At 48.1% G+C, this 27,965-nt stretch overlaps 2 protein-coding genes across 3 annotated transcripts in view; one reads left to right on the top strand and one right to left on the bottom strand.

The window, feature by feature from the left end:
- Positions 1–119: 119 nt before the first annotated feature.
- On the bottom strand, positions 120–26,631 carry GGT7 (gamma-glutamyltransferase 7). Its single transcript, XM_049650931.1, has 17 exons — positions 26,544–26,631; positions 25,715–25,887; positions 23,402–24,037; positions 16,930–17,165; positions 16,413–16,564; positions 14,378–14,495; positions 13,446–13,513; positions 13,116–13,189; positions 12,606–12,802; positions 10,503–10,590; positions 8,882–9,009; positions 8,621–8,709; positions 6,810–6,959; positions 6,575–6,692; positions 5,744–5,881; positions 4,496–4,595; positions 120–858 (listed from the first exon to the last, which is right to left on the bottom strand). Exons 3-17 carry the CDS (start codon positions 23,826–23,828, stop codon positions 695–697), a joined length of 2,247 nt encoding a protein of 748 aa, XP_049506888.1. The 5' UTR covers positions 23,829–24,037; positions 25,715–25,887; positions 26,544–26,631; the 3' UTR covers positions 120–694.
- ACSS2 (acyl-CoA synthetase short chain family member 2) overlaps positions 26,460–27,965 on the top strand; it is a 91,459-nt gene continuing 89,953 nt past the window's right edge. Inside the window, exon 1 of one of the 2 annotated variants that reach the window (XM_049650927.1) lies at positions 26,460–26,763. In XM_049650927.1, the coding sequence (XP_049506884.1) occupies positions 26,580–26,763 (184 nt within the window). In that variant the 5' untranslated portion in view covers positions 26,460–26,579. The remainder of the gene's footprint in view (positions 26,764–27,965) is intronic. The other variant, XM_049650928.1, reaches the window with a different exon arrangement.

Below are 27,965 nucleotides of genomic sequence, written 5' to 3'. Positions count from 1 at the left end.
AAATATCTAATTTAGGAAACAAATAGTAAACACATTGCTGTAGCTGCTTTTGTACTATTTCACTTTCTCCCACTCCCAACAGAGCCAAATATAAATCAATCAAGAGCCATGGTTAAGCAATAGTCTTCTTTAATTCCCCTTTGCAAATAGAAGCCCCTGAGCTGGTCCCCACCCCCACCCCTACCCACAACCTGGGAACCCCCAGATGCAAGGCCCCACCTCAACTTGGTGGGAGGAAGAGAGGAGCACCCCCTCCCCAGGATGGTCCATTTAAAAAATCCTAGTCATTTAAGAAATGAGGCTGGGGACAGGAGAAGGGAGCTGGAAGACAAGGTCCAGGTCAGGCCAGATTGGAGATGTTGGGGTTGTGAGGACCCTTGAGAAGGTTTTGCAAGCACATCCCTAAGCTCTGGGCCAGCATGGCTGAAGGAAAGGAGGCAGACAGTCTGACTCCTCAAGGCCCTGTCTGCCTGGTTGTAGACACTGACACTCACCACCACCGCCGCCACCACCACCACCACAGGCCTCTGGATAGAGAATTTTCCAGTTATTCTCGGATAGGGTTTGTTAAGCATCCCCTCTGGCCCATGATCTGGGGCATCCCTGGGGTTCCCCTGAGACCAAACCTGGGAGAAGGAGGGACTCTAAGAACATGCAAAGGTGGGGAGCAGAGACCCCCACCCCACCCTGTGCTCTACAGGATGGTGGCTCCAGCTGCGTCTGGGCTCCGAGGGTCTTTCACACCAATGATGAAGTTGTTGGTTCTCCGGCTGCCATGGACCCAGGATAAGACATCTACCTTCTCCACATGGTGACCCCTGGCTTCCAGGAACTCAATCTCTTCCTCTGTGAACTCACCTGAAAACCACCCCCCAACATATATACGTTCAGAGTGTTCAGAGCACTGGCGCAGGAGTCCTGTGGTCAGACCTGAGTCGTGGTCCTGGATGCCCCACTGAGGAGCTGCGTGACCTTGGGCAAACTGCTTTACCTCTCTGAGCCTCAGCCTCCTCATGGATAAAATAGGGATTATATGAAAACAACACATGACGTTGTTATAGGGATTAAAGGAGATAATACACAGAAAGCACAGAGCTCAGAGCCTTGCAAATAGTATGTGATCAATAACATACGGTCATTCTTAACATTGCGCAAAGGGCTTTGAGCTCTTCATCTCCAGCGGCCTAGCCCAAGCTGCCATCATCACTTGCCAGGATAGCCAGGATGCAGCCATTACTGCATAGCCCACTGACTGGTCTTTCTGGTTCCAGTCCTGCTTTCATACAGGTAAATGGAATCCTTTTAAACCATTAGGCCACTCACCTCCCCTTCTCAAAACTTCCAATAGCTTTGATGACTCTTAGAATAAAATCCAAAGTCCTCACCAGGGCCTCTAAGGCACAACATCATCTGGGACTTCACTACCTTTCTAAACTCTTGTCCTCACTTCTTTCTATTCTCTCCCTTGCTTACCTCTGCTTTAGCCTCCTTGCTGCCCTCAGGTAGGCCAAACATGCTCCTACCTCAGGGCTTTGCACTTGCTGTTCTATTTGTCTAGAATGTTCTCCTCCTAGATAGTCATGAGACTGGCTTCCTTACTTCATTCCAATCTTCAAGGAGAACTTACCTGACCGCTATCTAAAGTAGCAGCCCTGTCATCTTTACCTTGCTTTATTTTCTTTCAAAGTGCTTATTGCTACCTGTTTGTTTGTTTGTTTACTATGTCTCTCTCCATTAGATTATAAGCTTTTTGAAGTCAAGGATGTTGTCTTGTTCACTATTGCTCTTCAGTGCCTAGAACTGGGTGAAGACATAGAAAATGTTAAAGTATTTACTGGATAAATGAAGAAATCCCCACCCTCTTACATAAGTTCAGGTCCTCACCATCTCTTGCCTGGCCCATTATCCTAGTTGTTTCTGTTTCTCCAACTTAAATTCTCCCCTCTTCAATCCATTTTCCCTACGTAAAACATATCAGGTCTATCCCACCTCTACTCAAGTGGATGGAAACCATGCTTCTTAACATGGACCTCCATGATAAGCCCTGTAACCTCACCTACTACAGCTCCTCAACAAAGATATGGTTTTCTTATTTCCTCAAATGGGATAATCTAGGGCAGTTCTTGAGGTAAAGATACAACACCGAATAGCATTGAATCACTGAATCAGAAATGCATTTCCTTTATGGGTCCCTTTTAATCCTTTGGATAATGGCAAGGACTAAGTTTTAGTATGGCCTCTAACATTTCTTTTTGTTTTTCAATGTTTATTTATTTTTGAGACAGAGTGCGAGCAGGGGAAGGGCAGAGAGAGAGGGAGACACAGACTTTGAAGCAGGCTCCATGAACCACGAGATCATGACCTGAGCTGAAGTTGGACACTTAGCCTACTGAGCCACTCAAGAGCTCCTGGCCTCTAACACTTTTTTTTTTTTAATTTTATTTTTTTAATTTACATCCAAATTAGTTAGCATATAGTGCAACAATTTCAGGAGTAGATTCCCTAATGTCCCCTGCCCATTTAGCCCATTCCCCCTCCCACAACCCCTCCAGTAACCCTATGTTTGTTCTCCATATTTCAGCCTCTAACATCTCTACAAAGCCTTCTGGGGCAACAATATCCACCTAAAATCTAAAAACAGTTGACTTTTTATAGCTATTTATCTTTTATTTGTGGCAAATGATGTTATTTTTTCCAATTGTGATTATGATATGAGATTTACCTTTAAAATACACTTACATTGAAAAAGAAGTACATGTATAGATACGCATATGTAAATAATGGTTTAGATGGTGTACAAATATGGCAAAATTCAAGAAGGTGCTGGATAAATTCTTAAGTTTAGGAAACAATGTCTCTAGTCCAGCAGGCCTCCTGGCTGCTCTCTGAACCATTCTTTCTGGCTTTTGCCCATTTGTCCAGAAGGTTCTTTACCCCTACATGCCAAATTCCTGCTCCTACTCCAATGCCCAGTCAGTTGTCACCTCCTCCATAAAGCCTCCCAGAAACCCCAGTGGATGAACTTTCCTTTGGCCAAGCCTACTCCTCATGTTCGTGTCATAGACCATAAGCTTCTCAAGGGTGGGTAGGATGAACCAACCCCCCCCCCCCAAGTAACTTAGTGTACAGCCTCACATTCAATAGACACCAGAAGTTATTAGTTGGGATAGCCTCATTATCATCATTTGGGATCCAGAGTGTCACCAGCCAAACCACAGGCTGTGACTGCTGAGGATTTAGGTCTGTGGCTTCTAATGTGCTTCACTCTAGGAGACAGGCAGTAAAGAACAGAGTCTTTGGTATCAGCCAGGTATATATTCTAATCTCAATTCTGTCACTTACTGCTGATCTTTGACTACTTTATAACCTCTGTGGGCCTCAGTTTCTTTATCTGTAAAATGGGGATGATAATACCATGCAGGCAAGGACCATGTCTCATTCAATACTCTATCCCTTTTGGATTTGTATAATACATTGTCTGTTGTAATAAAAACTCCTTAAACCTGCACATACTTTCCTACTTACAAAATTAAGCTATGTTTGGGCGCCTGGGTAGCTCAGTAGGTTGAGTGTCCGACTTCAGCTCAGGTCGTGATCTCATAGCTTGTGGGTTTGAGTCCTGCATCAGGCTCTGTGCTGACAGCTCAGAGCTTGGACCCCACTTCGGATTCTGTGTCTCCCTATCTCTCTGCCCCTCCCCCACTCACACTTGGTTTCTCTTTCTCTCTCTCTCCTTCAAAAATAAACATTAAAAAAATTAAAAACAAAAAACAACAACAAAAAATAAGCTGTGTCTACAATTAAGCCCCAGTCATTCTTAAAGGAAAGTCCATTTTCTCACCGTAACCTATAAGGTCCATGATGTGGCCTCTGCCTGCCTCTCTGACCTCACATCAGTTGCACTTACCCCAGTCTCCTTTCTACTCCTAAGACATGCCGAGCCCACTCCTGCCCCGAATTGCATCTGTTCCCTTGGCCTACAAAACCTGCCCCTGTTCTTTGCATGGTGGGGCTCCTTCTTACTCTTCAGATCTCAGCTGAAATGTCACCCAAGAGAAGCCTTCTCAAGTTATCAAATCAGTCCCATATGTCAGCCCGCAGAGCATTTATTTTGCTTTCTCATATTTCTTTGATTATTTCTTTTCCTGTCTGCCTGTAAATGCTGTATCCTGAGCATAATGCCTGGCACACAGTAGGTATTCAATACAAACTACTGAATGAATGGTTTGCAGACTGAACAACTGTATCTTATTTTACAAATGAGAAAACTGAGGCTCAGAGTGGAGACATGCATTTCCCAAGGCTGCACAGCCCGGAAATGACAGAACTGGTTCCAGTCCCCAGATCTTTCACTGTTCCAAAGGAGTTCATTGGAAGAAACCAAAGTTTCACTGGCAGGGAGTTATGCTGGTATAGGTGGGGGAACCCTTGGGAGGAGACCCCTTCTCCACCCAGCTCCTTGCCCACCCCCTGGGGATCTCTGCTGTGCACTCACTGTCCACCTGCAGAAGGTTAGACTGCAGGTCTGGATGCAGACGGCCATGAGCCAGGCTGTCACTCAGGTTCCGGTTCAAGGTCAGGACATTCAGCAAAACCTGTGGGCGGCCAAGAGATAGAAGTCAGGGCTGCCCCAGAGATAGGGATTCAGGACTCCCCAGGTCTCACTCCTTAGCTGGACTTCTAGTTAGAAACCTTACACTAGGGGTGTCATCTGAACAGCCTCAGAAGAGAGGCAGGCCTGTGATGGCCATCCCCATTTCAAAGAGGGGGAAACTGAGGGCCAGGAAGGGAAAGTAACTCACTCCAGAGTTTAGAGAGAGCCAAGGAAGAGGCACCACTAGCAGTCAGCCTCCTATAATCCAGCCCAGGGCTCTCCTCCCTTTTCCCTGGCCAGGACAGGGTTAATAGCTGGGGAAGGTCTAGGGCACAATGTGAGTACTTTTAGCTTAGTGGTTGTGTGGGTAGGCTCTCAAACCAAACTGCCTGCCCATTCTTAGTAAACTGGACCTAACTTCTTAACTTCTCTGGGTCTTAGTTTCCTCATATACAAAGTAGAAAAAAGGATTCCTTCCAAAGTTGAGAAGGCTAAAAGAATTAACACATGTAACACCATTCCTGGCACTTAGTAAGAATTCCATAAATGTTTTCTCTTGTTATTATCTTCATTTTACATATGAGGAGACTGAGGTACAGAGAGGTTAAGTGAATTCCTGGAGATCACACAGTTAGAAATTAGCAGCACTTGGACTGGGGCCCAGGGCTGTCTGCTTCCAAAGCTCAGGCTAATTAACTCACTACCTGCCAAAGTATGTGCCTGGCACATATATCAGGTGCTTAAAACATCTGTGTAACTGTTGTGAGACATTTTGGAGAACTGTAGGTCCTTCCTTTCAAAATCAGACCCTAAAGAGAGTTGCTTATCTCTTCAGATGCTGAGTAGAGGCATCATGGGACTTGAGGTTGACAGAACCTAGGCAGCCCAGATGCTATATCACCTTTCAGTTCCACTGGCCCATGATTTTCTATGCAACCCGGAAGACAGGGAGCTTCAGGGCTCCATTTTGGCTAAGTAACTCAGCATAGCCTATGTCCCTAGTATCCAGGATGAACTTGTAACAAAGCAGCCTTGGCCTATGTTTGCTGACCTAGGGATGAGAACAAGACAGAGACATGAGGCACATCTACAGTCCAGGCCACAGCTTGGCTGCTGGCCCCAAAGGGCCTACCATGGAGGAAACCTCACCTGGGTCAGGCCGCTGAGGCCCCGGGCAGCTCCATTGGCCCCCAGTGCGAGGTAGGTCCCACAGAGCCCCTCTGCCGGCCGGACCACAGTGGGCAGCAGGAAAGACAGTGGTCGCTTCCCTGGCTGCACCGAATTCTCCTGTGTCAGAGGACCGAGACCACAGGGGGATAACAGGTGGGGTAAGTTTTCATGGGGGACTGGTCCCTTCCCAGGCCACAGTTTGCTGTCTGTGGAATGGGCAGGGTTCCTGGATAACTAAGGTGGATCATGGCCCCACTGAATTGCTATGGAGCTAAGATGGGTGGCAAGGGAGGGGACCAAGCCAAGAAAGATGGCCAAGAGGAAGAACAGGATAATCTACACCCTGGTCATCTCTATCTATCTTCGTCCTGCCAGGGCCCCAGCTCACAGGATGTAAGAATATTAGCCTCCAACTAGACCATAATTCCTATCTCCTTCCTCTTTTGACCAACAAGAGGGCTGAGTCCCATCAGCTCAGCATCCCACAATTGTAGACCATTGTGCTGAAAAGTGCCAAAGAATCAAATGGGGGCTAATATCCTTATTGTACAGATGAAGAAACTGAGGCCAAGAGAGGGGGCAAGACTTTCCCTAGGTCATATAGTGAGACAAGGACAGAATGGGATGAAGTTTCTTCAGGCCCACCAGGCTCCAAGCCCCAGACTTGGGCTGGGAATGAAGTGGACACCTTGTTTTGGGTTCCTTTATAGTAGAAGTTCCTAGAGGAAGTAGGGAAGGAGGCACAGCCATACTGCTACACTTTCTACCTAGCCTCAAGGTTCTCAGGGGAAGAGGGAAGCAAGGCCCTACCAGGCTGGGAGCAGAGTGGTTAGCAGTCCTGTTGGGCCAGGAGAAGTCTAGCATCTGGCTGTTGAGCAGGATCCCCGAGGGAGTGATGAGGCCACTGCCAAAGGGTCGGTTCAGGGAGCTGGGGGTGGAGGTTGGGCCAGGTGAGCCCTGAGGCCGCCCTCACCCCCATCCAGCCCCCAACACTTCCTGGTCCAGACGATCCCCAGTGCCAGGTTCTGAGTCTGAGCTGGCATACCTGACCATGGCCACGATAAAGTCATCAGGGCCCATGATCAGCACCTGGGCAGCCGTGGGAGCCCCATCCAGCTCGTAGACAGGCAGGAGTGGAGCAGGAGCCGCCTGGGAGTCATTGATGTGGCCCCGGAGGTACGCAGCTTCCACCTTGCTGAAAAGACAAGGGGCAGGAGATGAATACACAGCAGGCTCTCATTACACCCCACCTACCACATTGTGATGCCTGTTTGTGCAATTATTTGATTAACGTCTGCCTCCCCCACTGGACTATTAGGTCTATGAGAGCAGAATCTCTTATTCTGAACATATGGGAAATATCCAGGAAAGTGTTATTGGACTGACTGAATTTATTTAGGTGTCATTCAGATTCCCTCCTAGAGCCAACTTTTATTTAGTGCTTAAACCAAGAGTCTTTTAGTTACTTGACTTCATTTACTCAGTTAATCCTCTTCTTGAAAGTACCTGGGACATAGTGGATGCTCACATAATATTTGTTTCGAATGAACAAACAGAATTCATTTAATCTAATGTTTTTAGTTTGGAACTGAAGTTTTATTAAGAGTTTAGTCAGAAGAGAGTTTTATATACAGGGATCTTTAGTTACTATTAGAATTTTGTGGGGGAAGACTTGGCATATAAGCCCTTAGTAACTATTTATTGGATGAAATTACTTGAATGAATTTAATATAGGTGTGTGTGTGTGTGTGTGTGTGTGTGTGTGTGTGTGTTAGAGCTAAATTGAAAACAACATGCAATTTTTCAGACTTTTTAAAGTTCGACAGAGGGTTTCTTACTTAATAACTGTTGGTTTGGTTATTGTAGTTGATTAGAGAATGACAAGTTACTAAGGATTATTAAAGATTTTCATTCAGTTTTCAACCATAAAGGCTGGGGGCCGCACAGAAGAGGCAGAGAGGGCTTTGTTTCAGGTGGATTGGGTGAGGGGAGAGAGGCTTTGTTTTTAGACTTACTCTTATGGCTTTGAACTGCTTATTGATTTTGGTTGCTGCTCTTTTTGCTTTTTAATTATAAGCTATTCATTTAGTTTCATTGTTTCCAACTTAATTCATAGAGTTGTTTGAGTAATAATACAAATTTATGTTAAGTATATTTTTGGTTTCTGGTTTTTTCCTTAGCTAGCCTTTTGATCAGATATAGTAGCAATTAAATAGTAACCGTTCTTACCCACTCATATTGCCGGTTACTACTACTAATATTTGTTGAATACTTATTATGTGCCAGACAATGTGCTCAGTGCTTTGCATGTATGACCTTATTTAATCTGTACCACAACCTCATGAGGTTGGCACCATTATTGTCAGGCCCCCTTGTAGAAACAGACTTACAGAATTTAAATTTGTCCAATCCTGTACAGCTAGTGAATGGTGAAGTTGGGATTTGAACTGAGTCAGTCTGACCAGGACCCACAGTCTTACAATATTATGCTGCTAATGTGGATACATTATAGTGTATAATGTATGTATAATGTAAAAATTCCCATCACCTCCAGTAATTGCTTGGAGATTTTTCATTGTTATTAAGCTTTCTTTTTCCACTCCAAAGGGGGCCCAGATGGGCCCCGATAGGTGCCCTGCTAGGGTAAAAAATGTTTTGAGGGCCAACTCATTGTACAGATGGGGAAACTGAGGTAGGTGCAGGGTGAGGCAACCAGTGTCACGCTATGAGTTGGAGCTGAGCTAAAATTGACTTGGGACTCCAGGTCTTCTTGCTTTACCAGCTGCTTTTCATCTGATCCTTTCCTCACATCCACCACCACTTCTGCAGCCCCGAGGGTCCTGCCCTGGGACCCACCTGAGCATGTCATCCATGCTCTCAGTGATGGTAGAATCGTAGACAGGATCTCCCAGTCTGCTGGCCAGGGCTAATGCAATCTTCAGGGTCTGAAAATATAACAGGGGTGTGGAAGAGGCTGCCAGGCTCCTCCCAGGACCCACACTTTTGATCCTCATGTGAGAAAACCTGGAGGTGATTTAGTCCTGCCCCATGGCAGTAACCCATCCCCCCACTCCCAGTGTACCAAGACCCAGGGCAGGGTGGAGGGGTCGGCCTTGCCTCTGCCACCCAGTGAAGAGCCTGTTCCCGGGACACCAGGGTGGTAAGATTGAAGCCTTCAAGGATGTTGAGAGCACTGATGAGGGCAGGCCCTGTATGCGGGGGTGGGGGACTGAGAACCAGGTGGCCTGGAAAAAAAATGGAAATGACCAGATGGCAGGGGAGGGGTCAAGGCATCTCCACATCCCACCATCACGTAGGCTGAGACCCCTGCACTGAACTCCTCATCAGACAGGGAAACTGTGCTGAGAGGCAAAGTATTGAGAGGCAAAGGGACCCACACAAGTTCACATGGCAAGTCAAGGGAAGGGCCAGGACTCCAACTCAGAACACTGGTCTTCAGTTTCCTCTTCTGCACAAGGAAACTAAGGCTCAAGAGAACTGTAGTCTGCCCAGAAGCACATTGCAGGCAGAGCAGGGACAGGTGTCCAGATGTCCAGAACTCCTTTTAGCTCCTCCCACAGACCAGGATACTATTCAGGGCCCATCATGGTCCCACCCCTAAAACTTCTTGGGAGCAGCAATCTCCTCTTCCTATTTGAGGCCTCTGTTATTAGATGTTTGGGCATCAAAGGAATAATGATAATACCTGACATATAACATTAACTGATTAACTCATTTAACCCCCACAATGGGTAATGTTATCATCCTCATTTTACAGGTGAGGAAACTGAGGCACAGAGAGGTAGCTGGTCCAAGTTTGTAGGAGACAATCTCAAGGTACTGGCATTGGCAAGAGAACGCAGGCTGGGGAGGGGATTTGTAAAATCAAATAAGAATTCAGCATCCATTCTGATCAGGGCAGCTTCTGATAACACCTCATCAAATCTTCATGGGCACCCCTCAAGGGTACTATCTCCATTTTTAGGAGGGAACCACAGCTCACAGTGGGAAGTGACTTGTTCAAGGTGAATGGGACAGCTAGTACTCAAACCCAGGTCTTCATACACTACCACCTCTGGTAGAAGAATCAGGCTAGAAATTGAGGCCTGGAAACCTGAACTCAGAGGTAACCCCTCCTGGGGTTCAAGGTGATCCAGACATCCAGGAGGGGAGAGAACCTGAGAACCTTCTGAGGGACCCAGGAAACCACCACTTTGGGTTCAGCAAACATGGATTTCATCCACATCATAGGTTTGGCTTTTGGGATTCCTCTAGTTTTGAGTTTGGCAGGTTACGTTCCATTCTGTCCCTGGGCCTCAGTTTCCTTTTGACACAATGAGGGGACAGGTTTATAATTGTCTTCAAAGGTTTGTTCAATATGAATTTAGATGGACTCTGGCCTTATGAATTCTTCTTAGGAAGTACACAACAGTGAGAGTGGGGCTGAGGCAACATAGAGCCCAAATCAAGAAAACTTATGGCCAGAACCCCAACTTCCAGGCCTGAACTTTTGGCCAGACCTCCCTCCCCATATCCTAAATACTTGGGGTAACTGACCCCATGACTACTTCAGAAGGTGGGCTGGCTCTGGCTTCCTTCAACAGTTGGCTGGCCAGGCAGCTCACTGCCTCAGTTTCTCTCCTGTAAAATGGGGAGGAATCTCTAGGCCAAAAGGAGGTGGCCATGGACTGGGAGGCTTCTCCTGAGCAGGGACCCTGAGAGCTGGGAGAGAGGTCACCTCTGTAGACGCCACACACAGGATTCTCCACGAGGGCACTGTAGTTGCTGAAATCCTCCTCAGTTATGACACCCCCTGCATGTTGAGCCTAGAGGGGAGAGAATGACCCCATCACAGCTGTGATCCACACTCCACAGTGTAAGCATATGGGCTTGGCCTATAGTATACGCTTGGAATCAAAGACAGATCAGATGTTTCTAACTTTTGTGCCTTCTGCAATTTCCATCATGGCCTTTAGGGACCCCATTAGCCCTCGGGACCCTACGGAAAAGAAAGGGGGAAAAGCACTACCTCTGAGCACCTGCCAGGTACCAGACATTCTATGAACGACCTCCTTAGATTGGCATTCAAGGCCCTTTGTGACCTGGCCCCTGTCCAATGCTCCCACCTCATGTCCTGCTATTCCCCAGTGACCTCTGTACAGCTACCTGAGTGAACTACAGTTCCTGAACTCATGACACCATGGCCTTGCACATACTACCCTCTCTGCCTATATAAAATGAACATTTTCTGGGGTACTTGGCTGGCTCTGTCAGTAGAGCCTGCAACTTTTGTTGGGGTCCTGAGTTCAAGCCCCACATTGGGTGCAGAGATTATTTTTTTTTAAAGGAATATTTTCTACTTAAAGCAGAATTTGCCTACAGATATCAAAACTGAATTCTTCATTTCACTACAATTAACTAAGGCTACTCCAAAACCATGAACTCTGGATGATTCTGGTAGGAATGACCCTCATTGGATGTAACCAAGCATCTATCGACCAATGAACCAACAAACCTATGGGCTCATTCCATCCTTTCCAGCATGGTAATTTTCATTCCTAAATTAGCATAACCACTAGGAATCCTCAATCTCTCTCTCTCTCTCTCTTTGTAGTTTTAGTACTTGAAACCCCTGACTTTTAATCCACCCTTGGTGAACTACACACTGAAGTTCTACACATTGAATGACACACACATCATATGTGTTCCTTTGTTGGTCAAATTTTTAAACTCAACTTCGGTGTTTTTTTCTTTTAAAGCTCTGATGGTCTTTGTTAGAGTCTCCTTCATCCCCTTCTCCAGTATATCCAGGTCTGGCTAATCAGAGCATTCCTTTTCCATGCCAGTGACTGGTTTGGGAATAATCATGAGACCTATGATAGGCCAATGAGATACAAGCTGGAGGTTTTTGCTTTAACTGTTGGAATGAGAAATGCTCTTTCTCTGGGATGGTTTGCTGGAAGGATGGCTGGTGAGGAGTAGGTATGGAAAGGATCTGACAGAGAGTGAATTCAAACAGAAGTAGAGTCATGACAGAGAGACAGACAGACCAAGGCCTGACAATGTAGATGGAGCTGTGGACCCAGCAGACCTAAAGCCAGTATTCTGCTGGACTTCCCAGTTAAGTCCATTTGAGATGGGCGTCTATCATATAACCATACCTCCAGTGCCCAGCACAGGGTCTGACGCAGAACAGGCACTCTATGAATGTAGAATGAATGACACATCTATTCAATTCCCATAACTATATGGCAGAGATACATATAATCACTCCAACAGTACAGATGACAGAATCACAGAGTTGGTGTGTATCCTCATCTTGAACATAATTTTCCATTAGGAGTTTTTAACTACTGACAATAGTTCTCAGAACCCATTACTGCCTCAGACTAAGAGTCTCTGTTGGTTGGTAAGTCCTGATAGTCACCAGTGAAGGAGGGGTTTCCCTCAGTCCCTAGAAAACCCAAGAGCAGGGTGAGCTTGAGGGCTCAGGGAAGCTGAGGCTGATCCTGAGTCTCCACCAGGCCTGGGAGGGACAGGACAAGACTCTGCACAGGTTGGCACCAGCCCTGGGGGGCCCAAAGGTACCTCTTTCAATCAAGACAGAACAGTTCTCTCATCCCAGGGGGTTTTTTGTGCTGCATCCCAGTTAACTGCTCTCACCCCAAACAACCACTAATCTGATTTCTACCACCAGAGATTGGTTTTGTCTATTCTACAATCTCAAGTAAATGGAACCCTCAGTAAATATATGTAGAAAGAAAGACCAAGAAGGAAGGAAGGGGAAGAATACTCCTGCAGTAGGGTCCTTCAGGGCAAGGGGAGCTCCCCACATGCTCACCTCAGCCACCATCTCCAGTGTAAGATTGCCTCCTGCGTAGAAGGCGGTGGGGCCAGAGGTGCCCAGCACATCCAGCACTGCAGCCAGGTCAGGCCGACGCAGCAGTGAGCCAGGTAGTGGCGGGTGGCCCAATGGCAGGAATGTCTCACGGAAACGCTCAGATGCATTGGGCGGAGGCTGTTCGGCCAGGGCTCGGGCTGCAAGCAGGGACAGGAGGCTGGGCTAGGGGCTGAGATGCACCATAGGTGAAGTGGCTGACTGGTTGGCCCTAATAGTTCTGGCCCCCCAGAAGCCTGTTATGGGGAAGGTGGGGGGGGGGGGTGTATATAGGCCCTTCCCAGATCCCCTCATTTGAGGCTGCATCCCTGTGAGAATAGGATGGGTGGGGAGGGAGCCAACGGAGCAAACTGGAAGAGAGGTGCTTTTTGGCTTGGGCCCCAAATCTCAGAGGTTCCTTCTCCCCTTCCCATCAACCTCATGCCTTCCCCCCAACCCCCAGGCCCCACTGACCTAGATCATGGGTCACGTTGAAGCCATCTTGGGCCACAGCTGCTGCGAAGGCCAGGACTTGGGACCATGGCAGCCTGGGGGGGCCGGAGAGCAGGGGGTGGAGAAGGTCCTGGGGGGAGGAGGAGGGGTCCTGGGGGAAACTTAAATCCCTGATTAGGGAAAACCCAGAGACTGGAAGAGCAAGGGGGTTCCTGGGAAGGAGAGTCCTGGCAAGGGAAGGGGATATTAGGAGGTGGAGTTGGGAAGGAAAGAACCCAAGGAAGGTAGGAGAAGGCCACCCAAGGAGAGATGCAGGCAGGGGCCCCTGGTCCCCAGAGGGAGGGTCTTTACCTGCCATAGAGCTGGTGAGCTTCATGTAGCCCCTTCACCATTCCGGGGACCCCCACCAAGAGCCCAGGCTGGGCGAGGCGGGCAGGTGAGGGAGAGAGGAGACCAGGTCACTGGAAGCGGGGGGCTGGGCTGAACTCCGCAGAGCCCCAAGCCAGGGATGGGGGCTGGCACAGGGGAAAGACACAGGCCAAGTATCCCAGAGGAGGGACAAGCTCTCCCCGGCAGGCATCCCTCCCATTTCCCTGACTTATTATCAGCAAATGCAGAAAGGCTTCCTTTATCTAGCATAGTTGGTGGATTTATAAATTAAGCAAACCCTTTTAAGAGCCAAGACATAACCAATTTAGACAGAAACGTGTCTGTTGGATTATATCTATTCCTGCCTTTTAACGTAATGGACAAGGGACTTTCATTTAACCTTTTCGTTATCACACCACCATTACTCAGCTGTGATAACTCAGGCATGTGTTTGGCTTTTGTCACTGCACCAAGTAACTATTTTTCCAAATTTTTCTATTTTTTCCTTTGCTCTCAGTGGATAGTGGGTTTGCCTTTAGCAGTTCCTCTTTAATTTTCCAGTAGGTTGTGGGCTGGGAAAGTTATAGTCAACAAGCTTAGAATGGGAAGTATGAGATATAGTGCAAGAACTTTGCGATGTCTCAGACTGCTCAGGTTTCCAGATAGGTGAGGTTGCCAGAGAAGTGAGGTGTTGCTGTATTGCTTATTATCAACCATCCAGATCTTTTGGTTCATTATTTTATTTTGGGAGCTGCCTCTCTTCCTCATAGCCTTAAGAGCATCCTGCTTAACTCTTTTTCTCATTTCCACTGTAATTACTCAGCAAAGTAATGTTTCGGTTAGCAGAAGGGCAGTGAAGGGAGATTCCCATCCCCCCCCCCCCCCGGACTCTCTCTTCTCACCGGCATCCCCACCTTGGTTTCCCAGGATCTCTGCAGGGCCTCTTCCCTGAGGGCCCCTGGTGCAGACTCCCGGAAGTCAATTAGGTGGCTCTCATTTCTTCGGATGTCATGTACCAGCATCACGCCGCCACTGGGAGAGGCACAGAAGGGGGAGGTTGATAAGATGCTACCCCTCTAAACAATTAACCTGCCACCCTTCAAACCCCCAGTGGTGATGGCTAAATCTGTAGGCTAAATCTGTCATCTGGAGTCAGATGTCTGAGCCCTCTTCCCAGCAGGGATTCAGAGACTCAGCTTCTGTAAGAGGGTGGGGGAGTGAAATCAAGGGGATTGGGGACCCAGAAACCATGGACCTGGTCTAGCCTGTTACTGGAGACTTTAATCCCTGATTAGGGAAACCCTAGAGACTGGAAGAGCAAGATGTTCTACCCCCTGCCCCCACCCTAGACCATAGCTGGACCCCTGCCAGCTTCCTGCACCTGCCTCCATGCTATGCCTCTGCTCCCTCTTCCAGGACTGAATTATGTAAGGATAGACTGTATACAACCAAAAGGGGAATTTCTTTGGTAGGGCCTGCAGGGCTGGTCTTGCAGGAGCCAAGATATGGACTTTGTCAGCTTGTCCCTTTTCTGTGACTTGTTTCCATCTGAGATGGAAGTTGCATCTGAGATGGTTGGCCTGCAGCCAAGTAACATAATAAAGAAAGCAGGAGAGATAAACAATAGGGAGTGCTAGGAATTATGGTCAAGTAGAAAGCACAAGCCCCATCATGCTATTTAGCTCCAGACAATTGTAGCCATGTGGGAATGCGGGCCCAGTGTTACCAAGACTCCTGATTTTTAAAGAGATGTTGGAAATCTGGATTTTTATGAAAATTCTCAACTTTTTAACAATAGCAAGCAAATTAAAAAATAATTTTTTTCAATGTTTATTTTTGAGAGAGAGAGAGACAGAGACTGAGCGTGAGTGGGGGAGGGGCAGAGACAGAGGGAGACGCAAAACCAGAAGCAGGCTTCAGGCTCTGAGCTGTCAGCACAGAGCCTGACATGGGGCTCAAACTCATGAACCGTAAGATCATGACCTGAGCCGAAGTTGGATGCTTAACCAACTGAGCCACCCAGGTGCCCTGAACAATAGCAAACAAATTTTAAAAACTTTAAGTGTGGGAGATGCTTGGGTAGCTCAGTCAGTTGAGTATCCGACCCTCAATTTTGGCTCAGGTCATAATCTCTTAGTTCGTGGGTTCCATCCCTGTGTTGGGCTCTGTGCCTGCTTGGGATTCTCTCTCTCCGTCTCTCTGCCCCCTCCTCCACTCTCTCTCTCTCTCAAAATAAATAAATAAACATTAAAAAAAATAAAAATTTAAGTGTGGAAAACAAACTAGTCTGTGTGCTGGTATGGCCCATAGGTGGCCAGTTTGTAATCTTTGTTTTAAGAATTCTTAGCCTGGGGACACTTGGGTTGCTCAGGTGGTTAAGCTTCATACTCTTAATTTCTGGTCAGATCATGACCTCATGGTTTGGTTTGTAGATTCCAGCCCCACATGGGTTTGTCCTGACAGAGGGGGAGCCAGCTTGGGATTCTCTCACTCTCCCTCTCTCTCTGCCCCTCCCTGCTCTCTCTCTTTTTCTCTCTCAAAATAAATAAACTTTAAGAGTTCTCAGCCTGGGGTATATTTTTGGAAGATAGAGGGTCCATAGCTTAACCATGCTCACAGGGATTTGTTTTAAGGATTTGTAAACCCGAAAATTAAAGTATCCCTGTGTTAACTAGTGACAGTATACCCCCACCAGAGTAGTTTACAAAAGTCTAGTTACAACAAAGTAAAACAAAACAAAACAAAAACAAAACAAAACTCTTCTGAAAATGCCTCCTCTGACTCAGGTAAGGAGAAAGGGGTAAAATTGGATGTAGAAAGGCAAAATGCAGGGAGTTGGGGCCTAGCTGCCCCTCTAGTGAAACCCAAAGACCCCCTAGTGAGGCCTACAGACCAGGACACAGAAGGAGGCCTGGGGGAACCCAACCTCCACAGCTGGGAGCTCCTTACCCGCCCAGGCCAGAACTGTGTGGAGCCACGATCCCCAAGCACAGGGCTGCTGCCACAGCGGCATCCACGGAAGATCCCTGTTTACTGAGCACCTCAATGCCCAGCGATGTGCAATGGGCAGCATCAGTCACCACCGCACCCTGGTGAAAGATCTGGGAAGGGAAAGGGTTCTAGGTGGGGGCAGTAGGAGACCCCTGCCCCCTTAAGGCACCTCCACCAACCCCAGAATCTCCGCAGGGGCTGGGGGTGCGAGGCCTGCCTTCTTGTCCCCTAGGACTCTTTCCATTATTGCCTCCAGTGCCTCTCACCTGATCAGGTGCCTTCCTGGCTCTGTCCTCCTCATACCTTGAGCCCCTCCCTTTGGGACCTTCCTCTCCCATGTCACTGTCCTCTCCCCTTTCCATTTGCTGACCTCCTCCTTCAATCAGCCATTCCGCAATCCCCACGGTCTCCTCAAGAACTTCCTCACTCCCTCCTCTTCGGTTCCCTCCCTCTGGCCCTCACGCAACCCCCTCACCTGAGGGTCCCCGAAGTAAATCTGCATGACAAGCGCCACAGTGACACCCGTGGCAAAAGTGAGGCAGGCCGTGACGATGACTGTGAGCCCGTCCTGGCGGCAGGAGCACTCGGCCGCTGCTGCAGAGAACGGGTCCTTGCGTGTCTCCCGCAGCGGCGACCCGTCCTGGCTGCCCATCTCCGACGACGTCGAAGGCAGCCGCTGCAGCCGCGCAGACTTCAGGAAGGAGTCCGGGTCTGTGGGGTGGCAGCCGGGTAGGTCTGGGCACCTCTTACCTGGCCCTGCCCGCCTGGAGGGCGGGACTATTCTGCATGACCCTCTCCCTGCCCCTGTCAAGCAAACCCCACTAGACGGCACTGCTCGCCCTTTTTAGCGTCTACCCAATGCACCCCAAAAGGGGGAAGCGGCAGTCCCGGCTGGAAAGACAGGGACCCCCATCTAGGCAGCAGGAAGCTGGATGTCTGGCCCCTAGGCGAAACTTCTTGAGAACCGAGACCCACCCAGGGACCCAGGACCGAGACCCAGGACCCAGGACCTAGGGCAAAGAATACTTCCTGGAGTGCAAGGGGTTTGAGCCCTCCCTGGAAACTAGATCCTGCCCCAGCTGGGGCCAGCCTTCTGTGCAAGGAGGTAGCTACATAAACTGAATGAACAGGCCCTGGTTTCCAACCTTGCTTGGCTTACCCATTCACTCGCTCAACAAATATGGAGGGCCTGCTATGGGTCTGGCCCTCTGCTCAATACAGGGGAAAAGAATAAACAGTTTCTGCCCTCATGGAGTTCACAGACCAGTGAAAGAAAAGAATATAAACAAACAAAGGGTATATCATCACAACTTGTGGCAAGTGCTATGAAGGATGAAATGATAAAGAATAATGGTGCACGTTGAAGGTTGCTTAGCTGGGGAAATCAGGCAAGGCTTCTCAGGGGAGGTGACTTTTAAGCTGAGAACTAAGGGATGAGAAGGAGCTAGCCATCATATGTAGAGCAAGGGGTGAGTGTGTGGAGTGTTCTAGAAAGGAGGAGCAGGCACAAAGGCCCTAAGGTAGGAATGAGCTTGGTACATTAGAAAAAAATAACCAAGGCCTGAGTGGCTCTGATGTAACGAGCAAGGGAAAAGAGTGGTATGGTGGAGGCTAGGCCAGGTGCACTGGGTCTTGTGGGCCTAGTGAGAAGCTTGGATTTAATCCTAAGAACCATGGGAGGCCATTGCAGAGTTTTAAGCAAGAACTGAAGACATCTGTTTTGTGTTTTAAAAAGATTCCTCTGGCTATCTGGAGAATGAATCTGAGGACTGACTATGAGTGGAGCAAGCTACTACTTGCTGGCTTATTATGAGTAAGTCCCTTCAAGCCACAAACCTCACTTTCCTCACCTAATAATGGAGCTAACCCCTAACTGGTCAAAATGGGTATAAGGATTCCATGAGATGATTCTACCAGGCACCCTCTAGTTACTTCTATCCCCCTTCCACGTTGGCCAGGGGTGAGGCACTCTTCCATCCCATAGTTTTCCTCCTTTGGGTCATATTAGCCTTGAAACCAGTTCTCTAAATGGCCTATAGGTCCTGGGTGTTTGTGAACAGTAAAAAAATAACCTGGTACCTTGGCCTTAATACCCTTGCTGTATGTACAATGTGTTTTTAAAAGTTCATTCATTCAATAAATGTTTTGTGAGCACCTCCTACTATGCACTAGGAGGATAACCACTTTAAAAGTCTGTGGGATAATATTGAAAACTAAGTGTTATACTTTCCTGTTTAAAATACTATCATGGTTCATTGATGTCAACATGATGAAAATCCAAGCTCCTTGACCAGGCATTCAAGGCCCTTCAGAATCCATACTTCCCTCTTCTGTGTAAATAAGAAACCACATACATATATAGATAATTTTTAGAAAACGTTTATGGTGGTTACTTCTGGGGAAAGATACTGAAGGTAGGAATGAGATGGGGTGGGAGAATTTCTTGTTTGAAATTTTTATTACATATATGTATTTTTTTAGTCAATACATATAAATATATTTTTAAGATTTTATTTTTTAAGTAATCTCCACACCCAACATGGGGCTCGCACTCACAACCCCGAGATCAAGAGTCTCATGCTCCACTGACCAAGCCAGCCAGGCACCCCTAAATCAATACATATATTTTTATTTTTATTTTATTTTTTCTTTATTTTTTAATTAAAAATCTTTTTCTTTTAAAGTTTATTTTTATTTATTTTGAGAGAGGGATAGAGAGCAAGCGGGGGAGGGGCCAAGAGAATCTCTGTGCTGTGAGCACGGAGCCTGAAAATTGTTTTCTTGTAGAGAGAGAGAAAGAGTGTGTACACACATGAGCTGGGGAGAGGGGCAGAGGGAGGGAGGGAGAGAGAGAGAGAGAGAGAGAGAGAGAGAGAGAGAGAGATAAGCAGGCTCCATGCTCAGCAAGAAGCCCAATGTGGGGCTTGACCCCAAGACCCTGGGATCATGACCTGAGCCAAAATCAAGGGTTGGATGCTCAACCAACTGAGCCACCCAGGAACGCCCATATATTTTTAAATAAAAAGGAAAAATTGTGGGCAGATAGGAATGGAGAAGAGAACTTTTACTTTTCTTCACTTTTTTTTTTTTTTTTTACTATACACATGTAATTTGTTTTACATTTTTTATTCAAAAAAAAGAAACTTGTCTTCTGGAAGCCTCCCTCAGCTGATCATGCTTGCCTCTACGCCACAGCACCAGCACCACATAGTCTTTAAATAAAACTGGTATTCATTCAACAAACAGATGTTAAATACCTACTGTGGGCACAGAACTCTCCTTGGTCCCTGGAGGTTTCAAAAGAAGTGCAGGAAATGGTTTTGAACTTATATTTATTGATGCTGACTATATTCCAAGCTCTTTATACACATTCCCTCACTGAAGCATTCCCATAACTTTATAAGATAGGCCTATTCCCCCCATTTTGCAGATGAGGAAACTTGGGACTGGGAAAGATGACACTGCCCACTTAAGGTCATAAAATGAATAAATGACAGAAGCAAGAGTAACTCAAAACCTCCTTTCCATTGCTCCACAAGGCAGGAGCCATTTCCACACTCAAAAGCCAACCTTATAAGCTAATTCTAGTTGATGCTTGTCCTTAAATATGTTTTCTCCAATCAGCTATGAGGGACCAGGAGGTGAAGGTGATATGGTTTCATTAGAGTTAGATTTATGCAAGACTTTTTATTCCACCAGTCAATCATTAAGTTATTCATTTATTCAACAAAAATATTTACTGAATACTTTACTGTGTAAGCACTAGGGCAATAAAACCATTGATTTTACTGATATGTAAGAGCAACAGCAGGACACTGGGAAAAGGTTAGTTTGGAATCAGAAGACCCAAGTCTTTTGGGAGAAAGATGATGAATTTAATTTTGGTGATTCTGAATTTGTGGGACATTAGCAGTAGTCAGGAGGCAACTGGCCTAGTAGGCATTTGATTTTTATCTGCTTAGATGCCATTTCCATTCAATTTTCTTTTAGAAAATACCATCTCCCTTCTCTCATTCCTCATTTTCTCATTCCTGACCAGAGTGAGTATATGACCTAGGTCTAGCCCATCAGAACAGGTACCTCTATACAGTAACTGGTTCAGGGACACAGCACCAGGTCAATGAGACTAAAACTTAGTTCTATTGCTGGAACCATTGGGAAAGAGGAAAGCTTTCTTTCTGCCTAGATTGCTAAGATAGTAAGGGGTAAACCTGTTGCTGCTGGGGACATGTTGACCCACAAGAGAAAAGCCAATTCCTTTTTAGGTGCCTTGATCCAGCTATACTTGAGGCCCCATATCCCTGGGTTTTTCAGTTATGCTATCAAATAAAATTCTCTTTTAAGATTAGCTCAGTTTTAGCTGAGTTTCTGACAAAAGAATACTGAACAGAGTTGACTTGCTAAGTCTAGAGCTCAGGAAAGATATCTTGGCTAGAAACTGAGGTCATCTCTGGCTTGCTTATTCCTGAAGGGCAGAATCATTAAAGATTTTTGAACCAAGGAATGACATGACAGAAGTTCAAGGTAGTGGATGGATTGGGGTTGGGGAGGCAGAGGGGAGGAAGAGGCAGGTAGTAGCTAGAAGCCTATGGGTAATACAAGTAAGAGAGGATGGTGGCTTAGTCTACAGTAGTGGTAGCAGGATGATGAGATGGAATCTGCAAGATACTTGGAAGGACAGAGAGCATCTGATCACCATTTGGAAATAAAAGGAAGGAAGGAAATCATGGGTAGCTCCTGGGCTTCTACTTTGGAGACTGGACGAATGGCAGTGTCACTAATTGAGAATGACATTGTGGGAAGGGCAGGTATGGGGAAGAGATGATAAATTCAACATAGATCATGCTGACAGTCAGGCACTTGCAGGACATCTAGAGGCAGATGCCTGCGACAAAGAGGAACACATGGGCCTGAAGCTCAGGAGAGAGTCAAGAATTTCCCCAACCTTGGAGTGGTCACCATTTAGCTCTACTTTTTCCAGGGTCAGTTGTAGGGTACCTGGCACTTGGTTCTGGGGAGTGGCAGGCTAGAGGCTAGTTGGGCACAACCAAGGTCCTGGTTAAGAGGATGGGGCAGTGCCAGTAAGTGGCACCACCAGGTTAATAACATAGGAGATCATGTTAGCCAACAGGCTAGTCCAGCTGGCCAAAGAAGCCTTGGGGCCTAGAAGTAGTGCTCTGAGACAAAGCATTGAAATGACTACATAGGTATGATGCTAAGAGTCCTTGGAATTTTAGTGTACAAGTGTGGCATAAGGTGCAGGTTCCAAGAAACTCAGGTGACAAGGGTCTCTGTTGGATTTTTGTATAGATGAGGGCAGAATCTATATTAACTCCCCAAGGTACTCCCTCCCCTGCTAGTCTTTCATCCTGAGATCTCTCTCATTTATTTATTCATACAACAATTTTTATTAGTGCTTAGCACTGTGCTGGACGGTAGAGAAAGGATGGTGAACAAAACAGTCACGATCCCATCCTCATAGGGCTTACAAATATGGAGTAATCACATGACTGCTCAAATAATCACAGGTTTGATAAATGCTAAGACATTTATAGGGAGCTAGGAGAAAACATGTCAGGGGTTTTCCAATCTCTAGGTTAAGAGAGATAGACATCCCCAGTTGAGCTAGAAGAGGAAACTAAGGCCCAGGTCAGGGTAGGACTGCCCATTGTCATACAGAGTCAAGCCAGTGCTGGGATCAGGATTGGCACTCCTGACCCCTGAATAAAGGACATAGTTTCAGGCTGTTATCCACCAGGACACATCTTCCCATTACTCTTCCTGTTACCTCCTGATTCCAGGGTTACTCCCTCTGGAAAAGAAGTTTTGATCTGCAGCTTGGACATGTGATGTCCATAAGCCTCCCCCTCCAGGTAGGGTACAGTCTAGTTAGGTTGGCAGGGGCTGTGAGTAAAGGCCAGATGACTGGGAAGTTGTGGAGGGGGAAGAGTTTGGAGCTTTCAGCCTGGGAATAGCTACAGAAGGGTCAGGCTGGAGAAGGCTGGGTCAGAGAAGCAGCATCTGCCTGCCAGGCTGGTAAGGGAGAGGGCTCAAGTGCAGGCATTGGGAGGAAGACAGAGTTAAGCAGAAGGATGCTCTAATGCCAGGAAGTGACGTTGAGGGAAAGAAGGATGGGGGATGGAGGATGAAGAATGGAGAGGAAGATAGAGCTGGGCCACATGGATAGGAGGCAGAGCCCTAGGGAAGAAATGCTCAGAGACCTCTTGGCCCTCAGGTCTCCCCCCTCCCTACTCTTGCCCCTTGCAGTCCCTGCAGAGGGCCAAGAACACAGTAAAATTCTGGAGCCTGCTTCCTAGGGGGCAGGGTACCTTACTAACATCCTGGCCTGATCCATGGCTCCGGGAGGGGTGAGGTAATCCACAAGGCAGAGAAGGCACTCTGGTCTCCAAGGACTCTGAGAGGTCATGCAGTCCATCCCCCTGTCTCCCAAAACCTAGCCCTCACAAACAGATGGGAATCATGCCCTCTGTACCCCTCCAGGGACATAAAGAGATTCTCAGCTGCTCCCTAAGGTCTCTCCTTCCCACAATCCTTGGCTGTGGGAAGTTCTTCCCAAGACCTAGCCTCTACCCATCCTGCTGCAGTCTGTTCTCTGTGACTAAAGAACGGCCTCTTCTGGGTGATCACAGCTGTTTCTTCGCATCCTCCCTCCAAAACTCCTTCCTTTTTAGTTGGTTCTTCCCAAGAGGTAACCCCAATCCCTGCTACTGCAATCCCTGGCATCATTCTTCCCTGTCGCATCCTAAGCCTCCAAAGCAGAAATGCATCTTCAACCTCATGAGATAATTAACAGAGACAAGGAAGAAGGGAGGGGTCCAGGAGGAAGGGGATCAATTAGGGAGATGGAGACTGGAGGTGATGCTCCGCGCAGATGAAGGAGGACCGGGGACGTCCCAGGGGGCAGGGACTGGGCCAGCGGGCCTCACCGGTATCGGGGTCTCCCAGGAAGGCGTCCTCGTCCTTGCGGCCCCTCAGAGGGGCCGCGGGCGCCGGCTCGTCCTCCGGCAGCCTCGGGAAGCTGGTGATGCTCATGTAATCCACGGGCGAGTAAGCGCCCAGGGCGCTCTCCTGACTGGCCTCGTTCTCCGCCGCCATCCTCGCCCGCGCCCCCCAGCAGCGCAGCGCCTGCCGGAAGTGGTGCGGCGGGGGCGAGGGGGGTGGGGGAGGGCGGGGCCTGAGCTCTAGGGCAGCCAGGAGGGGGCGCCTCACCACAACCCCCGCGGGCGTAGGGTCTGACTGCACACCCCTCCTCCACCTAGCGCTGTCAGCCTGCAGTCGACCTGCAGGTGGGCAGTGTGAGTGTGGGATCATAGACTGGGATGGGGTCTCTGGAATCTGAATATTTACCATCATTTTAAGAGTTTTTGATGTGGTTCTGAAAGGATACTTGGAGAGAGAAATAATGGTGGTGATGGTATGGCAGGAGTTGAGGGGGAGGGATAAATGGGAGAGGAATGGGTCTCTGTAGTCTAGTTGTCTGGGTTCTATTCCCTGTGCTACCACTTATAAACCATGTCATCTTAGGCAAGACATTTAATCTTCTTGAGTATCAGTTTCCTCATCTGTAAAATAGAATAACAGTATTCATCTCAGATGGCTGTGAAGATTAAATAACATGTCAGAAAATGCTTAGTATAGGACGTGGCACTTAATAAATGTCATAACTATGATTATTGTTATTATTTCCTTAATTTCGTGAATTCTCATCCCATCCAACCCAATCCATCCTCTTCCTACCCTGAAGAGTTCTGACTACACTATAGTTTGCATTACTACCCCATCTCTAAGGATGGGGGAGGGAAGTTCTCTCTCTTATGAGGCCTCTTTTCTAAACTTCCATTACACAGCCCACAAGCAAGAGGGAGGGGGGTGCTGGTGAAGCCCCTGGGGACACACCCTCTCCTTCCGCAACCCCCAGGATCCAGGCTCAGAGATAAAAACCAGGACTATTTGAAAAACTACTGTGGGACCAGCAGCTGCAGTGCCATATTTAGACAGCAGAGGACATCAGTGTATTGAGAACAGCTTTAGGACTTAGGAGAAGGGCTTGGAGAGAAAAGAGAACTGGGGGCTGAGGAGGGAGGGAGGGGAAGAGATGACTGTCTATACTAGGAATGTGTGCCCATTGTGTGTGCCTTCCTTCCTACAGAGAGGTTCGTATCTCCTCAGTGAGGTCTGTAGGGCTTGTGATGCTTCAGGGAAGTCTGATCCCCCTTGTAGTCTCCACTAAGTGAGGTCTGTGATTCCTTAGTGGTGTCCATTTCCTCAGTGTTGTGAGAGGCCCCTTAGCGGGGTTTGAGTCCTCTCAGTGGAGTCTATGTCTCCTTAGTAAAACCTATATCTTCTCTATCTCCTAGGAGGAAGTCCATGTCCCCTCAATAGAATCAGAGAACTTCAATGCATTTTATGTCCTATTTGCAGGGTCCACAGCCCTTCAGTGAGATCTGAGATCCCTCAGCAAGATCTGTGCTCCCTTAATGGAGTACCTTCAGTAAAGTGTGTGTGCCTTTTCAGTGCAGTCAATGCCTTCTTGATGAATTATCTGTCTCCTCAGTGGGGTCCATATCCATTCCATGAGGTTTGTATCCCTTCAGGGAGCCCTGAGACTCTCACTTTAGGATTGAATAGGCTCTGGATCATAGGTCTGGTGGTGGGGAGTTTTTGTTTTTTCAATTTAGGGTGTTCTGGGCTTGTGGTTAGCTGGACAAAGAACAAAGGAGAAGATGGGAAGATAGCCTGGGCCAAGTGGGGTCACAAGCCCTGTGTAGGCTTCAGGGGGTGGGGGCTGCCCGTTTTGACCCTCAGAATCACCCTTGGAGTTAGATATCTAAGGATCCTTCCTACCTTGAAAGCCATTCTGTGAACTGATCAGTGGGGAGGGCCCTTCTTGGTGGTGAGTGCAGGTGGGAGATAGAGGGTCTTGTCTGGCCTCTCCTTTCTGTAGTAGAAGGGATGGAGGGAAGTCAGAGGTAATTGAGCCCAGTTGTGACAAGTAGGAGGGGTTTCTTGGTGAAGTAAAAAGATTGGGAAGGAAAGAAGGGTGATTTTTCCTATTTTGCGTAGACTTTAGTGTTTTACAAGCATTACCTTCAGCCTGATGAAGGGGAGTCAGGAGACCTAGGTTTGGCCCTAACCTGGTTGTTTTTTCTCTGTGACCTTGCACAAATTATTATTTCCTTTCCTTAGTTCATTATTTGCATAATGAGGAGATGTGTTTATTAGCAAAGACCTAAAAGTACCTCCTAGTCTTCACTTGAGTCTTGTACTTGAGATCTATATGGGAATTTGTGGAGGCAGGGAGAGTGAAGACATATCTTCAGAGGTGGGAGAAAATTCTGAGCTGGCCCCAAGGTTAGCAGAGAGGGCATCCTGTCCCCAGGCCGAGCCCTCAACGTCGTGGGAGGAGTTTTTCCTGGGGACAGAGGGGAGTGGTTTACTCAGAATTGGGGGATAGTTCTCAGAGGAGAACAGTGCCACCCGGAAAGGACCCTATTCCACCTGGCTTTCCAAATCGGTGGAGTGACAGGCTTGTGCAATCAGATCACGGGGCGTCTCCATTATGGGCCAGATCCAACTCCTTTCGGTTGCCCAGCTCTTTCCCGCTCGAGCCCCGCCCTAACCCAACTTCTCATCTGTCACTCCAAGACCCCACCCCACTGTGGTCACTCCATGATTCAGTCTCCTCTCTTGTCACCTCCAGGCTCGCCACTCCCTGTCACTCCATGACAGGAGAGGGCCCACCTCCTCTACTGTCACGTCTGGCCCCTCCCCTCCTCTGTCACTCCAAGATGCCAACCTCTCTTGTCACGCGCCCCGCCCCTTCAGCTCCTCCCCTGTGGCCCCACCCCTTCCGCAGTCGGCTCCGCCCCTAACCCCAAGCAATACTCGACTTTTCCCAATCCGTGTCACTGCTAACATTCATTTTGACCCCATCGAGCATGGCTCCGCCCCTCCGGGCCGCCATCCGCCGAGGCTGCTTAAGCTACGCCTCCGGCGGCCGGGCCTCTCCTCCCGTAAGGCACCGCCCCCGGGCCAGCCTGTTTTCCTCTCCTGGGCGCGAGAAGCTACCCGCAAAGGCTGGTACGGCGCTCGGAACTTGACGTTATGGGGCTTCCGGAGGAGCGGGGCCGGAGCGGGAACGGGAGCGGGAGCGGGGAGCGGGAGGAGTCTGGACCCCGGAGCCGGGTGCGGAGTTGGTCTCCGCCGCCCGAGGTCAGCCGTTCAGCGCACGTCTCTTCGCTGCAGCGCTACCGCGAGCTGCACCGGCGCTCTGTGGAGGAGCCGCGAGGTGAGGCCGGGCCCGGGCGGCCCTGGGTGGGGTCAGTGAAGAGAGAAGTAGGGGGTTGCAGAAGAGTGAGAAATTGGGCACGAGGCGTGGGGAACGGGGATTACGTGAGGAGATCGGGGTCCCTGGCGGAGTTGGGTTTTCTCTTGGGAGGTTGAAGGGTTCATGAAGAGACAGGTTCTTTGAGGAGATGGAAAAGAAGTTCCGGGAGGATATGGGAGTTCTGTAGGGAGAAGGGTTCTGTGATGAGGAGGGTTCTGTGATGAGGAGGGTTCTGTGATGAGGGTTCCCTAGGAACCAGAGAGTTCCTTGGCGACTTGGGGATTTCGTGAGGAGTTGGGGCTTCCTTGAGGCGAGTGAAGGTCTGAGTTCCTAAGGTTCGCAGAGGCGAAGGGGCGCCTCGAGGGGAGGAGAGCTACAGAACTTTCTTTGCTCCCTTTCACGCCAACTCAGCTTTTGCCTCCTGACACCTTTACCCTGTGACTTAGTCTCCACAGTTGGTTAGTAAAGGGTCTGGTTCCCGTCCTGGGGGTCCCCCACATTAGTAACGGAGTCCCAAATCTGTTTTTCATATTTCATAAATTCCAGAGGCAATTACGCAATGTGAGACCGAACAAGTCACTGAGATGCAGTTTAAAAAAAAATCGGGCTGGGATTGTAATAACTCAGAAATTCTGATAGAACGTCCCATGCCTTTAAGAATGTGTATGGAAAATTCTTTGCCCTTGCCCTCAGTCTGGGTAAGGGGTCAAAACTGTACCAACGTTGGGGGGCAGCATTATGTTTGGCAGTGGGATAAGCCACTGCAATGAATCAGACCACCCCCAAATCTACCATTCATTCACTGTGAGGTCTTAAGCAGAGTTTTAAACCTAAGATTCCTTTTCTTCGTCCGTAGGATGCTGATAATAATACTTGCCTCCTACGTTTGTTTGAGGTCTAAAGCAGGTGATAAGTGTGCATGATAGAGTGCCTGAAACACCGTTGGCATTCAGAAAATGGTGGTTAGTCTGATAATAAGAACAACGTGGGCCAAGGGATTACTGAGTAATGCAAGACAAGATTGAATCAAGTGTAGAGTGGTTGACTGCTACACAGGCAGTGTTCAAGTTTGAATCCTCAGACCTCTTTTCACTTCTCTTTCTTCTATTTTTTTCCCCATCATGAGTTCATCTGTTTTCTATCTATTTCCACAATAATAACTT

The sequence above is a fragment of the Panthera uncia genome (assembly GCF_023721935.1).
Source record: "Panthera uncia isolate 11264 chromosome A3 unlocalized genomic scaffold, Puncia_PCG_1.0 HiC_scaffold_11, whole genome shotgun sequence".
NCBI lineage: Eukaryota > Metazoa > Chordata > Mammalia > Carnivora > Felidae > Panthera > Panthera uncia.
The sequence above is the reverse complement of the archived record's forward strand: the minus strand, read 5'-3'. Positions and strand labels throughout refer to the sequence as shown.

Bases quoted from the DNA above. Each gene is read 5' to 3' on its own strand.
- GGT7 (XM_049650931.1), bottom strand. From the start codon at position 23,828: ATGATGGTAAATATTCAGATTCCAGAGACCCCATCCCAGTCTATGATC. The intron at 14,496-16,412 runs GTAAGGAGCTCC...TGCCTCTCCCAG, and splicing joins CACAGTTCTGGCCTGGGCGG to TGGCGGCGTGATGCTGGTAC. The intron at 9,010-10,502 runs GTGACCTCTCTC...TTTTTTTTCCAG, and splicing joins TGTGTGTGGCGTCTACAGAG to GCCACCTGGTTCTCAGTCCC.